The sequence below is a fragment of the Perognathus longimembris genome, chromosome 7, assembly GCF_023159225.1.
Source record: "Perognathus longimembris pacificus isolate PPM17 chromosome 7, ASM2315922v1, whole genome shotgun sequence".
Taxonomy (NCBI): Eukaryota; Metazoa; Chordata; class Mammalia; order Rodentia; family Heteromyidae; genus Perognathus; species Perognathus longimembris.
In genome coordinates this window covers 7,660,459-7,676,601 of record NC_063167.1, presented here as the reverse complement: position 1 = coordinate 7,676,601, position 16,143 = coordinate 7,660,459, and the positions used below count along the sequence as shown (strand labels likewise).

The 16,143-nt window shown below is 40.6% G+C and overlaps 1 protein-coding gene across 6 annotated transcripts in view; it reads right to left on the bottom strand.

Annotated features, from left to right (window-relative positions):
* Positions 1 to 16,143, bottom strand: part of Vps13d (vacuolar protein sorting 13 homolog D) — a 234,902-nt gene that overhangs the window by 130,428 nt on the left and 88,331 nt on the right. For 3 of the 6 annotated variants that reach the window (XM_048350254.1, XM_048350255.1, XM_048350261.1), the window contains 7 exons: positions 15,415 to 15,489; positions 12,060 to 12,165; positions 10,647 to 10,799; positions 8,289 to 8,424; positions 6,260 to 6,307; positions 2,196 to 2,346; positions 1,760 to 1,970 (listed from right to left, as the gene is read on the bottom strand). In XM_048350254.1, coding sequence (XP_048206211.1) covers positions 1,760 to 1,970; positions 2,196 to 2,346; positions 6,260 to 6,307; positions 8,289 to 8,424; positions 10,647 to 10,799; positions 12,060 to 12,165; positions 15,415 to 15,489 — 880 coding nt within the window. The remainder of the gene's footprint in view (positions 1 to 1,759; positions 1,971 to 2,195; positions 2,347 to 6,259; positions 6,308 to 8,288; positions 8,425 to 10,646; positions 10,800 to 12,059; positions 12,166 to 15,414; positions 15,490 to 16,143) is intronic. The other 3 variants (XM_048350256.1, XM_048350259.1, XM_048350260.1) reach the window with 3 other exon arrangements.

Here is a 16,143-nt window from a genome sequence, read left to right as displayed (position 1 = left end):
TTCAAGACCCACAACTGACAAAAAAGAGGAAGGAAGGGCTGGGAATAAGGCCTAGTGGTAGAGCGATTGCCTAGCATGCAGGAAGCCCTGGATTCGATTCCTCAGCACCACATAAAAAGAAAAAGGAGGGAGTGACTCTGTGGCTCAAGAGGTAGAGCTAGCCTTGGGCAAAAAGAAGCCAGGGACAGTGCTCAGGCCCTGAGTTCAAGCCTCAGGACTGGCAAAAAAAATAAAGAGGGAGGGAAGGAGGGAGGAAGGGAGGGAGGGAGGGAGGGAGGGAGGGAGGGAGGGAGGGAGGGAGGGAGGGAGGAAGGAAGGAAGGAAGGAAGGAAGGAAGGAAGGAAGGAAGGAAGGAAGGAAGGAAGGAAGGAAGGAAGGAAGGAAGGAAGGAAGGAAGGAAGGAAGGAAGGATCGATCATACATTACTCTAAAGTGGTTGTGCCATTTCACAGTCCAAGCTATTTATGAGTTATAGTTGTTCCACATCTTTCCCAACATTTAATATTGTCTGTCTTTTCTTATTGATACCTTCTAGGAGAGTATAACTATGATCAGATTTGCATTTTTCTAATCATTAATGATTCTGGACGTCTTTTCATTTTTCTAAAAATTTGTGTATTTTCTTCTGTAAACTATCAGTTCAAATCTTTTGCCTATTTCTATTAGGCTATCATTTTATTGTTGATTTGAAGGAGTTCTACATAAAAAAATTACTTGTTAAATATACATAAATGTATAAACATACATGTTTGTATATTTCCAACTCTGTAGCTTATCTATTCCTTTCCTTACTTTAACCTACTAATAAACCAAAACTTCCAATTTCTCTTTTTTTTCTATATCTTTGATGCTTTTTGTGTAAGGTATCTGTCTACCCAAGGTCAGAAGCTGTTTTTCTAAAAACTTTACGATTCTAAGTTTCACACTTAGGACTATGATCCATCTCAGATTAAATTTTACAAATGCAGCTGGGCACCAGTAGCTCATGCCTAGCTATATAGGACACTAAGATCTGAGGATCACAGTTCAAAGCCAGCCCAGCCAAGAAAGTCTGTGAGACTTCATCTCCAGCAAACCACATCAAGCCAGAAGTGGAATTGTGGCTTAAGTGGTTGGTAGAGAGCTAGCCTCAAGCAAAAAAGCTCAGAGACCACACATAGGCCTTGAGTTCAAGCCCTAGGACCAGTACATAAATTTTTTTGCAAATGCAATGAGGAAGGAGTTGAAGTGCATGTTTTTATAGGGCTATTTTCTTGTTCCAGCAATGTTTGCTTGGAAAACTTCCCCTTGCTCTAGTGTATTGACTTGACACCTTGACTGAAAATCCCCTTTGTGCCACACTGGTCTACATTTCTGTCTTTATGCCACTAACACATAACAGTGGCTATACAGTATGTCTTAAAAACAGGTTTTGTAAGTCTTCCAGTTTTGTTCTTTTCTGAGATGGCATTGAATAGTCTGGATTCCTGGTCTCCATATAAATATACAAGTTAGCTCCTCTATGTCTTCAAAGCAGCCTACTAAATTTTGATAGAGGTAATATTACATCTTCAGATCAATTTCTTGAGAAAAGAAATCCTGAGCCAGGAATAGCAGTGCATGCCTATAATCCCAGCACTTGGGAAGCCACAGCAGGAAGATCTCAAGGTCAAGGCCACCCTGGGCTACATATCAAGTTCTAGGCCACCCTGGGCTATTTATCAAGACTTTGTGAAAAGACAAATGGTGCATGTCAATATCACTGCAGCATAACACATACCTGAAGAATCGGCTTTTTTCTGTATCCATCGAGTGGCACTCTCGTTTGCTGCTACTAACCTCTGTTGGCTTCACTACATTAGTCCAGTGTATTGGAGTCTTACAGAAGAACACACCAAATCCTTTGGGCCGGGCCTGCAGCCGCCAAGAGGTAAGGTGCAAAGGCACAGCGAACGCATCTCCTGGCATGATGGCAGGAAGCACCACTGGCTCTGCACAGAAATAGGGGGTCAGCACGTGGATGACGGCACTCCTCCCCCAAAACACTGACCATCCCAAAAAGAAGAGTCAGCACAGGGGCAACAGCCCACTACCCAAACACTAACCATATCAGAAAAAAAAATAATACTGACTGAGCATACTGACTGCTTAGGACATGGCCATCGGGACAGTCAGAACTAATGTCAACAAATATCTATGCTTGTGACAACACGTACTGTCTGGGGCTGATGGACTGTCCAGTCGTAGTTCCATCGGTGTTTCCAATCTGTTCCTCACAATGAGGGCTGATCGGACAGTGATCACCTTCCGAGCACTGCCTTCCATAGTCACAGCAAAGACTACTCGGACAGGTGGGAGGGCAGAGAACTGTGAAAGAGAGACAGAAACAAAATAACTGTGCTTCCACAAAAACACAGAGACTACAACAATACCACCAGGAGAAAAGAAAGCAAAAGCATGACTGCTACCACAGCTCATTAGTAAAATTATCACTCAACCCTAAAACTATTTGGCTCTAAAGAAAGCAAATTATTAAAAAAGTAGCCAGGCAGGAGTGGTGGTACATGTATAATCCTAGCACCAAGGAGGCAGAAAAAGGAGGGTTTCAAGTTCCAGGCCACCCTGGGCAATCCAACAAGACCTTGTCTCAATAAAACAAACAAGCCAATAACCTCAGTCAAATCTAAAAGATGCTACAAAAATAATCTACTCAGATGTAAGAGCACAAAGCATATTCCACACATACACCCATACACAAAAAAATCCCTAGACTTCTGGACACATTATAAAAAATTTCACCTAAGACTGGTAATAATAACCTATCCAATTTTCCAAACATCCTTTATACAGAATGTCCTTAGATTCCTACACATAACTCCTTCTGTGGAAACTTTAGATGACTTGGTTTCAACTCCACTCGAGAACAAAAATAACTATCAACTCAAGCAAGGAAAATTAAAAACACTGAGGTAGGACTTTGCAAGACATTAAATGATTGAAGTCCTGTGGCATTTCCCTCAAAGATTAATACTGAGAAAACATTCCTTGAACACAAACAATGGTCTGGGCACTGTACAAACACACCCAGAAAACATCTAGGAGGTCTTCTAAGATTGAAACTTGTCTTGGTAAAGTTCAGAAAGAGTTGTCTATATAGGTGTGACTTTCACAGAACACTGTACTTCTTTTCTCTAAGCGTCACTCAAACTACCTACTCTGTAGGCCTATATACTGTTCATTGCCATAACCATAGGGGGAAAAAACAGTTTTACTCCAAAAGAACTTTAAAAATAAACTCCTCTCTTCGTAGTACCCTTCCAGCACCTGTTCAATAATCACTCTTTCATAAACAGAGTATCAAGCATGGGTGGTTCAGTGGTAGAATTCTCACCTGCTATAAAGAGGGTATCATGTTTCAGAAACTCAAAATAATGAGAGCAAATTATTTACTTTGGGTCTTAGGTTGCAGCTACTATTATTATTTTAAGTCTAGATATGGCAAATGAGAGAACACATTATATATGCCCTTCTAAACCTGGCTTATCTTGCTCAAGATGATATCCAGTTTCATACATTTTTCTTCAAATGAGACAACTTCATTCTTCAGGCCTGAATAATGCTCCATTGTGTATACATAAAATCCATCCATCCATCAGCTGTTGAGCACCTAGGATGATTTCATAGCTTGCCTATGATGAATAGTGCTTCATAAATATAGACATGCAGGTGTCTCCATGGCATGTTGACTTGCATTTCTTTGGATACATGCCAGAGTGGTATAGCACAATCATAGGGTAGTTTTTTGTCTTGTGAGAAACCTCTATACTGTTTTGCATTGTGATTAGACTAACTTACATTCCCATCAACAGAATCTAAGGATTCCTTTGTTCCTTCAGCTTCATCAGCATTTATTGTTTCAGTTTTTTCTGCCTGTCCTGGGGCTTGAACTCAGGGCCTGGGTATTGTACCTGAGCTTCTTTTTACTCAAGGCTAGCACTCTACCTCTTGAACCATAGCACCACTTCTGTTTTTTTCTGTTTATGTGATGCTGAGGAATCAAACCCAGGGCTTTGTGTATGGTAGGCAAGCACTCTACTGCTAAGCCACATTCCTGGTGCCTCTGGATTTTTTTTAAACACAGATGCTCATTAAAATAAACTTTCCTCTTAACACAGTCTTTGCTGTATCCTCAACGTTCTGTTGTGTTTCCATTTTCATGCTATTGTGGAAAAATTCTTTAATGGTACACTAATCATTATGAGTATATTGTTCATACAGCTGCCAATGGCAGCCCTGAAATCCTAGCTATTCAGGAGGCTGAAATATGAGGATTACAGTTTGAAGCCAGCCCAGGTAGGAAAGTCCTTGACTCTTATCTCCAATTAACCATTGGCTCAAGTAGTAGAGCACCAACCTTGAACACAAAAATTCAGTGAGAGCACTCAGTCCCTGATTTCAAGCCCTAAGACCAGCACCAAAAAAAAAAAAAAAAAAAAAAGAACCAAAAACAAAAACAAATGTATTGTTCTGCTCCATGTATTTGAGTACTTTTTTGTAATATCTCTTAGTGCTATTCTCTTGCTTTAGTCTATTGTACTTTGATAAAATACAAGACATTCTTTCAATTCTCTTTAATTGTTAAGACTTGTTTATGTCCTAAAATAGGATCTATTTTAGAAAAAAGTTCCATGGGCCACTAGAACTGTTGGGTAGACTAGTTCATAAATGTCTGTTACGGTCTGTAGTGTTCTATAGTCCATAGTGTCTATCTGATCTAGTGTTGTTTTACTTTGAAATTTGTTGATTCCCTGTCTGAATGGTCTGTTGGTGGGAACAAGGTATTAAAGCCACCCTCTACATTGTGTTGAAGTGTATTTATGCCTGTGTTTATTGTATAAAACTGGATGCAACATTTGGTGTACTATGTTTATAATTACCAAATCCTCTTAATAGATTGTTTCCTTTATGTGTATGAAATAATTTTTGATTCTTCTAATTTTGGTTTGAATTCTATTTTTTTTGGATATGAGCAGAGCTTCCTCTTGCCTGTTTTCAAGCCCCATTTGAGTATATTTTTCCATCCTTTCATTTGTCTTTGCCCATGAGGCATGTTTCTGTAGGCAACAAATGGTTGAATCATATTTTTAATCCAATCCACTAATCTATGTCTTTTGATAAGGAGGACTAACTATTAACATTCAGTTTATTACTAAAAAGTAATAATTCCTATCATTTCATAGTTTTATACTGTTTGACTCTTCTCTAATTCTCATTTGCTTAACTACTTATCTATTGAAATTTATTCTTTTCCATATTTTCTTAGTTGTGCTTATCTTTTTCTGTGTATAGGATTCTTTAGGTATCTTTTGCAGTGTGTATCTTGGTGGTCGTGAATTCCTTTCACTTCTGTTTATAATGAGAAGTTTTTATTTGTTATTTAATTATAAGGAGAAGTTTGCTGGACATAGTAACTTGGGGGAGAAAATGTTTTATCTCAATCCAGGCTCTCCTTGTATTTAAGTTTCTGTTGAGAAACATGCCAATATTCTCGTGGGTGTATCTTTAAATGTTTTGGTACTTTTCTCTTGCAGCTTTCAATATTCTATGCATGTTATGTTCACTTAATGTTTTAAGAGTAATATGATGTGGAAAGCATCTGTCTTGTCTGTTTGGTGTTCTAGAAAGCCTCTTATACTATTCCTTTCTCAAGATTTGGGAAATTTTCTGCTATTGCTTTATTCAAAGTTTTCTATGCCTTTATTTTGCATTTCTTCTACTTCTTCTATGTCCATGATTCTTGTGTTTAGTCTTTCAATGCTCAGTGAGAAGAAATTACAAATAAAAGCCTGAATTTTTTTTTTAATGTCAGCGTGCCATGTTTAAAAAGCCAATTGTTTTTCAGGACAGGTAGAATATATGATCTCACCATTTGTCCTTCTTATAACTTGGGCCCAATATATGAAATGCATATGATTTACATGACTTTTGGACCCAAATATATGAAATATATCATCTTATTTGGGTAAACTTCTATTTTTAACTTTGAAAGAATAAGCGACGTTAGGCCAAAATATTTACCTATTCTTCACTGCAATACTCAGTAGCATATAAAAAGTATAAAATACTTTCTTGCAAGTTCCTAGAAAAGGAAGGTGATCACTAGTAGAAAAGGGCAAGAGGTAAATACCAATCACATATATTCCATAATTTCCTCTGATCATCACTAAACATATGTTCTATATACTCAATAAGCACAGCAATAACAGGAACTCATACTCACATACACCTGGGGATGTATAATATTTGTTCTGCTGCTTGGGCTGCCAATCTAAGAAAAATTCAAAGTCAAAGAGTTAGCAGATCTAAGATAAAAGGCATATTTTTCTTTTCATAACAAGCATCATTAAATTCAGTAATAATAAAAATTTTCTTATAAGGATGGTATTTGAGGGCTGGGAATATGGCCTAGAGGCAAGAATGCTTGCCTCTTATACATCAAGCCCTGGGTTCAATTCCTCAGCACCACATATATAGAAAAGGCCAGAAGTGGCGCCGTGGCTCAAGTGGAAGATTGCTAGCCTTGAGCAAAAAGAAGCCAGAGACAGTGCTCAGTCCCTGAGTCTAAGCCCCAGGACTGGCCAAAAAAAAAAGGATGGTATTTGAAAATAGTTTCAGGTAACATATGTCTACTACAAAGATAAAACATGATTTCTTAAAAGATATGAGAAACACAATATTTACTTTACCACCCTTCAGTTTGTGCAAAATCTCTCCAGGATACATCAATGCAATGGAAAAGTATCTATGGGAGAAACTGGAACTTTTGTTGCCTGACATGAATTAAGGCAGAGAAGTAATTTGAAAGGAAGAGCTAGGTTTTTTGTTTTAATTTTTCTTTCAGACAGTTTGAGTATTAGACTACAACCATGAAAAAGATAAGTTATAAAAAGTCATAAAACAGTACTTTCTGTGTGAGTATTTTTCATAAGAAAAAAAATCACACTATCCACAAAACTAGGTTCTACCTCCTCATGGGCTATTCCTAAATGAGTATGATTGATTATCCAAGGCAATATGAATATCAGGAAAAAGCACCCATGACAGCTATGACCACATCCACCTGCACGCATCCATCAGGGAAGCCACCTTTCCACTGGCCTGCAGCCTCAAGACTGCAAACTGGGGTAAAACCACGGTAAGGGTGCTCAAGTATGTGCTAGCCAAAAAATAAAGGACAATGGACATCTTCCACTGCACCATAAAAAAGGATTTAGAGTAGGGAATGGTGGCTCATGGCTGTAGTCCTAACTATTGGGAAGGTAGAGATTGGGAGAATCATGGTTCAGGATTAGCCCAGGTAAAAGTTAAGTGAGAGAACCTCAACAAATAAGGTGGACATGGCAACATATACCTGAGGACCCAGATACAGAAGACTACAGCAGGGCCTGAGGTGGGCTCTAGTTTCTGTCAGAGAGGTTGCTATGCAAATAAAATGCCCTGGTGCTAACCAAAAGCAAACAAACATGATTTGGGGATAAGGAGCTGAAAGGATCAAGAAATGGCATTATAAGAAATATAAATAGCATATAAATTAGGAGGGTTAACATTATGTTAAATACAGTCAATATAGATGGCTCTCAGTACTCACAGGATCTGCATCCACAATTCCACCAACTCCATCCAGACTGTGTACTATGCAGTGAGGCCTCCGAAAGCCACACCTGAACTAAACATATATTAACCCTTTATTTCTGGTCCTTATTCCCTAAACAGTATAACAACCATTTCCATATCACCTACCCAGTAAAAAGTATTTTAAGTATTATCTGGAAATAACTGAAAGTATACTGGAGGTTGTGTGTAGGTTACATGCAAACACCACATCATATAATATAAAGGCACTGAGCATCTGAGCATTTTAGTACAGGGAAATGGTTGGAGTCCTGGAACTCATGCTCCAGGGTGCTGAGAGGTGACTATACCCATGTTCACAGACTAGTAAATAGTCAATCAGACCATCTAATTATTACCTGAGTAGGTAAGCTGCTGTGTTGCCAATATTGTATCTGTCTTCCACTGAAATTAACCACTGTCTGGTATGTGTACATATGGATGCCTATGGCTAAGGCAATATAATCTGAAGCTTTCTTTGTCCTTTTTCTGCTTTTCTTAAGCAGAAGCTTAAAAAAAAGTAAGAAAACTTCACTTAGGCAAAATTATTACAGATGTAACTATTTCACAGCCTGGCTCATAGTGGGTGAGACCACAACACAACTGTATAATTTATCACCCATTCCACAGCTACTCACTGTAGAGGAAGATGAATTTTTGTCTGGTGCTGCATAACGGAAAAAGGTCCCAACTTTGTCCACAGACACTGGGCTCACTTGCTCCCAGCCATTTACTCTCACTTGTAGCTGATGGATCCGTAAGTCATGGGTGTGTCTGTCGGGAAGCACACAGACAGGGAAATCAATCACACTGTTGAAAAGGAAGGAAAACAGAACAAAGACTCCAATCTGCTTAACTATATGATATAAAAAGCCAGTCAGCTAAATTGTTTGGTGATTACCTAATATAGGGAAAAATCAAGAGAATAGCTGAACTGGACTTTGTTTGTGGCCCAAACTGAAAGGTCTGGAGAGCCCGAGGAAGGAGGACAACTTGCCCTCTCATGTACATGCCATGAAATCCTGTATGCTTGTAGGTTTGCCCCTTACAGTTCCCGCCCCAACCTTCATAAACTAATGGTCTCAGAGAAACCATTCCAGTGCAGTGGTGAAAATTTGCCAGCAATTGAATTATACAGCCACACTACATACATCCATGCATAAATACATAAACACATGCATGGGTACATATGTAAAGTTTCCTTCTGGTTTGCTCTGTTGAATATCCTACTTCTCTCAGAGCCACATTCAGTAGTTTGGCTTCAGCTCTACTTGACTAGAGACTGGTAAACAAGACAGAACCCTCAGTTTCCGAGCTGAAATTGGAGCAGAAGGCATTGGGCAGAACAGAAGGAAAAGGAGGAAATTGCACATTTAATTCTATTTTAGATTTTGCCTAATTCAAGCCAGAAGCCTAAAACAAGGAACTGAATTTGAATCTGACAGGAAAGTCGGGGGGTAGGGAAGAAAGGCATGGAGTGGGTACAGATTGCCAAGGGAGAATTTGCCAGAAGAGCCATTGATGTTGATGAATGCAAGCACAACAGTGGGACCTGAAGTGGGTTACAGAGCACGTAAAGCAGAAATAACTAGGGAAGTCAAGCTCTTTCCAGAGAGAGGCAGTGCTTATTGAGAGACACTGAATTCAGCCCTGTGGCTGTCCAAGAACCGTAAACTATGTGGAAGGAAAAGACAATGCTGCCTAAAGTGGCCTCTAGGAACATGTCCCTAGACTAGAACAAAGTTGCTCCCCAGTCCTGTGCTGGGGCTGGAACCTGGGGCCTTGAATATACTAGGCAAGCACTCTACCACAAAGCTACATCCCCAGAACAGGATTTTTACTTTTAGCATTTTTTTTCCCCGTAAAACCCAGAAACCCACACACTCATAAACCTTGCAGAAGTACCTAGCGTGGGAGAGGCTTACAAAGACTTCAGCACCATGAGAGCAGCATGTAACTGTATAAGGCAGAAATCAATCTCTTCATTCCAGTTCAACCTGAAAGCAATCAGAAGCTCCCACTCTAAACTCTTCACCTACCTGTCTTCCAAGTCTTAACCTAGTCACACCACGAGACAGTCCTTCCACTTAAAAAATATTTGCAAATAATGAGACACTTTATTAGACATCTTACAGTCTCAGTTACCAGACATAAAATGTCTTATCCCCTTGGCGGGCTATTTCAGCATCAGCCTGTGAGTTGTTTTCATACTTATTTGGGTCAGAGAGAGAGAGAGAAAGAGAGAAAGAGAGAGTCTCACAGACTTTCCTGTCCAGGCTGTGTGATCCTCAGAGCTCAGCCTCCTGAGTAGCTAGGATTACAGGCGTGAGCCACCAGCTCCTGGCAGTTGGATCAGAATTTCTGTCTTACCATAATGGATTCTGTTTCTGGAGATTATCCACCTACTACAAGTGATATATGGTGCAAATGCACTTTAGGTTTGAGTTAACATGCTTTGAGAACCTTGGAGAACATGTCACTTCTGCATCACATATACTAGGCCAGGATGTAATAAATCTGAGTGTCGCCATGTGTCTATGTGTTTTGCAAAGCACACAGCTCATCTCCTCACATATTACATGAATGGATAATGGAAATAATTCTTTTCCCCAAGATAATAAGACAGCTTACATTTTTTAAAAGTAACAGCAATCTCCAAAACACCTTTTACTAATAAATCATTGACATCATTAATAAGTGAAAAGGCAAAATATAAGGAATAATTTTTCCATTTTAACCTTTTTTTTGGGGGGGGGGGCAGCCCTGGGCCTTGGACTCAGGGCCTGAGCACTGTCCCTGGCTTCCTTTTTGCTCAAGGCTAGCACTCTGCCACTTGAGCCACAGCGCCACTTCTGGCCGTTTTCTGTATATGTGGTGCTGGGGAATCGAACCCAGGGCCTCATGTATACGAGGCAAGCTCTCTTGCCACTAGGCCATATCCCCAGCCCCCATTTTAACTTTTAAAGAGAAATAATAAACAATAATATGTTTGTTACCTGTGCCGTAACTTCCCTCTGGCTTCAAATTCAAAGGGAATCTCTTCACCGGTGAGGACTTCTCGCCACTCACTAACATTGTGTGTATCATCCAGAAATGCTCCATTCCCTTCTGGAACCATCCCTGGACTCCCACTGTGAGACAGTGCCGCCCTAATAGCAAATCACATACTAATAACCAACTATGTCTTATTCATTCTCCTCACAAGAGCTCTGTGTGAGGAGCAGAGACTCCCCTTAGAACAGATGTACAGCACCTAAGAGGCCAGCGAGTGTTATTTTATAATTAGTTACAACTTACTACAAGTTTTAGAAATAGCTGGGAGCTAGTACTAGGCATGGTCATGCGCACCTGTAACGCTAACACTCAAAAGGTTGAATCAGAGCATCTTGAGTTCAAGGAGCTATATAGCAAGACCTTATCTCTCCCCTGCTCCAACTTTTTTGTTGGTGGTGGTAGTGGTCATTGTGAGGCTTGAACTCAGGGCCTGGACGCTGTCCCTGAGCATTTTTGCTCAAGGTTGGTGCTCTACAACTTTGAGCCACAGCTCCACTTCTGGTTAATTGGAGTTTCACAGACTTTCTTGACCAAGTCGACTTCAAATTGCAATCCTCAGATCTCATCCTCCTGAGTAGCTAGGATTACAGACGTGAGCTACCAGTGCCCAGCTAATTTTTTTGTCTTAAGAAGAACTAGCTGGCAGTTGTCCCTACCCAGTCACTTACCTCCATCAGGCAGTGTGGCATGTGTAAATTAGAGCATGACTTTCTAAAGGAACCTTTGAGTGACTAGCCAGTTTCTTGGACCTGCTGTTGAACAGAAGTAGTTCTCTTCCACAGCAATCAAGCTTGGTGGAGGCAGGTGAAATGAGGTTTCAAATCAGCTGATTCTGTTACTTGTTTCATGTTCCCATGCTCAAGCTGGGAAGGTAACTGGGTATTTGGAATGTTGAGCCAAGATCAAAAAAGGTTTTCATTTGGCTCAGGCAAACTCATTTGGAGTTTCAGTGTGTTTTAGAAAGCAAAGTATTTTTTAGGTGTGATGAAGGATGGAGGACACAACTGTCTTAGAAGAAAAATATAAAATGTTTAACAACTACATGTAGCTTTAAAAAAGAGAGAGAGAGAGAGACTGGGGGACAGAGACTGGATGACTTTTCTTCACACTTCTACTTTGAGCCTAACAGAGTGGCATCAAAATGACAACTTGACTGATTCACACAGAGGACCAACTTCTCTGACTGGATTTTTCACAGAATCAGAAATTCCCATCTGTCTCAGTAAAAAAGACAAATTATTGATTCAATTACAATCCCAGGGGCCGCAACAAAGGCCACCTTGCTCTAGTGACACAAAGGCCATCTTGCTCTGGTGACAGAGATGGCTCCGGATGACAGGCTGAGTGATCCTTACCTGGTGGGTGTGGTGGTCAGCGTGGCAAACCACAGCGTACAGCCGGTGTGGTTCCTCAGAGCAAAGGGGACAAAGGGCTGCCGGCGTTTGGGGGTTTTCACCTCTGCTATGAGAAACAGAATAAGACTATTAATAACCTCTGCCTCCATCTGCATGGCAGAGACCCTCCCTCTGACTGTGGACAGAGCTCACTGCTGACTCTTGTGCAAAGGGGCTGAAGGCAGAGGCAAGAGAGTGAAGAACCACAGGTCAGTGAGCAGAGCACGTGAAAGCTCCATGCATTTGCTAGCTGCTGTGGGGCATCTGTTCTCCACAGAACCAGACCTCATGTCTCCCACAGCTCCCATAGGTCTTACTACTCAGAAAAGGGCATCCAGACTTGGTCTGGCTAGAACAAGAAAGACACTGAAATGGACTACAACTTTCAAGAAATATACTCTAAATAGATAACCCAAACTGTAGCGTGATGTACCACACATGCTTAGTTTTTCCAAAAAGTCTTTCCTTAAGGAAGCTTCTTTTTATAGAACGCATATTAATTGAAAAAAATCCTTTGTCATTCTCTTAGGATGACAGCTTGATTTTTCTCTTTGGAAAATCAGGGATATACTATCCCAAGTCTTCTTAAATGAAAGTTTTGTTCATTTTCTAGCACAGGCATCGCATCTAGCACAATAAGGGGAACCACTATACGAGCTACAAGAGAACATAATACATGGCATGGCTTCACAAACCAGTCCAGACCTGGAAACTGCAGAGAAAAGAGAACTAATAAAAACCTATAAGCAACCAAACTCCAGAAAAAGGTGACTTAATTATAAACTCTGCAAGAAATCTAAAGAAGGCTCTCTGGTGCCTGGGATACCTCCAGACTAATTCACAGATCCTTCTGGCTGAGTGCTTATGTCACCCCCAATGCTACCCAAAGCAAGTAGGAGACAGAGGCAACACCAAGTAGGAAGGCTCCTGGATGGTGGCACAACACACAGCCACTACCAACCACACTGGGCCCCAGCGCCCAGCCTTGTTTCACTCTGTGTCCAACCTGAAAGCACAAAGACTACATGAGAAAGATTGTGAGGTGAATGGTCTGGACTAGGGCAAAAAAAATGACAGGCGGTAAACACTGACAAGGGAGGGCACTGGGGCAAAGCAGGGGTCGGCCTACAGGGCACCATGCTGCCCACTGACAAAATGCAAAGGCAACGGGGGACCTGTCCTGCGGTGGTCGTCTCTACCTTTTGTCAGTGGTTTTCTCTTCTGCTTTTGCATCGTGACATTGACAGTAAGTTCTACTAGTACCACCAGTCAAAGGCTATGAAGGTGAGCGATCCCCTACATTTTTGTGGGAACACTTCCCCAGGAAATCTCCCCAGCACTATGCCTAATAGTCTCACAAAGTCATGCTCATCAACTAGAAAATGAAGGAGTAGCTAAGTGGGGAGTAAACCATCCATGAGTAGTCCACTGGGTAAACAGTATTGTTGCAGCACTATAGAAAGCAATGCCTGCCATGGGAGCAAAGTACTAAAGGCCAGGAAGAAAGGGGCCAGATGTCCCTTCACATCCACTGGGGGAGACATTTCCAGCCTCCATTTGCAAACGATTTAAAAAGAACAGGTACCAGGTAGCTTTGGTCACTTTGTTTGCAGGAATCCACACAAGGGGATCCATAAGCACACAGCTTTGGAATTTCAGAGCATGGCAACATATTGTTCAGGCCCCCGAGCTCTCTGTGTTGACCAGATGTAGCAGCACATCTGCTCAGAGATGTAACCCACTTTTCTGAGGAGGAAACTACAGGCCACGCACATGAATCCAGACCAAACATCAGGGAACAACACTGACATTTACCTGCACCAGGATTCAAATAAACAGGTTCCTTGGTGGTTTTGATCCATGTCAAAGAGAAAATTCCCAATTCAATCAAAGGCAGCATTATCTCCTGATGTCTAAAAAAAATCTGCCTTCAGTAACCAAATTTAGTATATCTATGAGTTGAGATTAACCTAAAGTTCTTTCACAAAATAGTTCAGCCTCAAATGGCTCCAGCTGAGGAAATTCCTACCATTTGGACTTGTTTCCTTGCGTAGTTTGCCAACTATAACAATATAAGTTACACGCTATAGAGCCGCTCATTCTATCAGAAAGGATCTGGCTCGTAAATCATAAGTCCATAAACCCCCAGGTCTGCTGCAGCAGAAACATACAGAAAAGCTCAGGTATACATTCATGAATAAATGAAGATGAGAGCCTTCCCTCAAAGATCTAACCCAGTAATAGCTTCCAGGAAAAACAAAAACAAACCTGGCATAGAAGGATACTAACATGCTATTGTAGTAATTATATGTTTGTTTTGTTTTTTAATACAAGCTCATACTATGGTGCCCAAGCTGGTACTAAACTCACAATCCTCCTGCATTAGCCTCCCAAGTGTTGGGACTATAGGTATATGCCACCATATTGGGTTCAAATGCCTTTTTTATATAGAATAGATCATGAGTCATGATCCAAACCGGTCAAAGACAAACATTAATCACTCAGATTAAATGGTGCTCTATAAAACAAAAGAAGACATGAGCACCTTGGCATTGTAGTTCCCCAATCATTACCAGTCAAACTCTCAAGGAACCCTAAAGGGTAAGGAATAGAAAAAACTTTTAAACCCCCCACTCTACCTTTTTGTAGTGGAGTTTGAATGCAGAGCCTTGCACTTGGCAGGCTGGCACTCTACCACTTAAACCCCCAGCCCTCCAGTCTTTAGTCACTTTTCAGATATAGTCTTCTCACCTTTTTTTTTGGCCTGGGATTAGCATTGGACTACAATCCACCCATCTTAGAAAGACTATATTCTCCTATGAGATTATACCTGCCCTGAGGACTTTTTCTCTGTTGCTTAGGTTCTTAAATGCATACCTAAAGAAATTAACACTACCAGTTATTTACTGGGAAACTTTTCCTTAGTTCTATGCCCGTATTATTCCTCCTATTTTATAGGCCCCCTGCAACCCTGTGAGAATAAATGCTCACTAGGTGTTCTGGAAGCCAAGACATAGAGAATTAGCAGCACTTGTAGAGACGACGATGCTCTTCCATCTGCTTGCTTTATTTAACAGGCTTTGGCATTTCTGCACCATATACTGTAGAGTTTACTCAATTTACAAAATTAAGAAAGATAGAAGACAGACAATGAAGTACAACTCTTCTGATATAATAAAGTGCCACTCTATTCATTAGTTCAAAGTGTTCTTTCATGCTATGTTCCCATTCAGTTCTGATCAACATAAATAATTGACATTCAAGGCAGTTCTTAAAGCAAGAAAATGAAGCAAGCCCTCGCTTGGCTATACTGTACCTCTAGCATAGATCTGGTGCTCTAGGTTAGTCAGACTGGCTGTACTCCTAGTTCTAAGGTAGACAAGGGGAAGGCCTGGTAGACAGGAGAGACAAAGTTAGAGGGTACGAATAAATATGGTGAATAAGATTCACCTCCAAACAATATGCACAAATAGAGAACATTACAAAAATAGCAAGCATCATGCAGGTACAGGATGATTCTTCCTGTTCTTACTAAGAGCAGAGAACGTTCTTAACAAAATGAGCACTTTTTTTTTAATACTAGCTTTATGACGGCTGTGCCAAAGCAGCATGCTGCTCTTTTTCAAAACATATTAAACATTCTCTACAGCAGAATAACTAGCCTTCTGAGTATTTTTTAATTTAAAAGCATGTTCTTAACTGGCACAGAAAAGCTACAGAAACCCATCAGTATGGTTTTTAAGGGAGGCTATTCCATTCCAGGTGGAAAATGTAGTAGCAGTAGAAGCCTGGTCCAGGGCCACGCACACTTGGGGAAGAGTCAGTCTGGGTTCCATTAAATGATCTCTAAGGATTTATCTCATCATACTGTTTAAGTTTTATGTTGAACATGAACTTTCTCACATTCTGAGTTTGATATTTTTATAGTGATTTAGAATGTAAAAGTAACCCATTAAATGAAGTTCATGCCATCCAGATTTACCCAGAGAATCTCAGCTTTTCTAAAATAGGCCCACAATTACATCAAAGTGAAACTTTTCCTGCT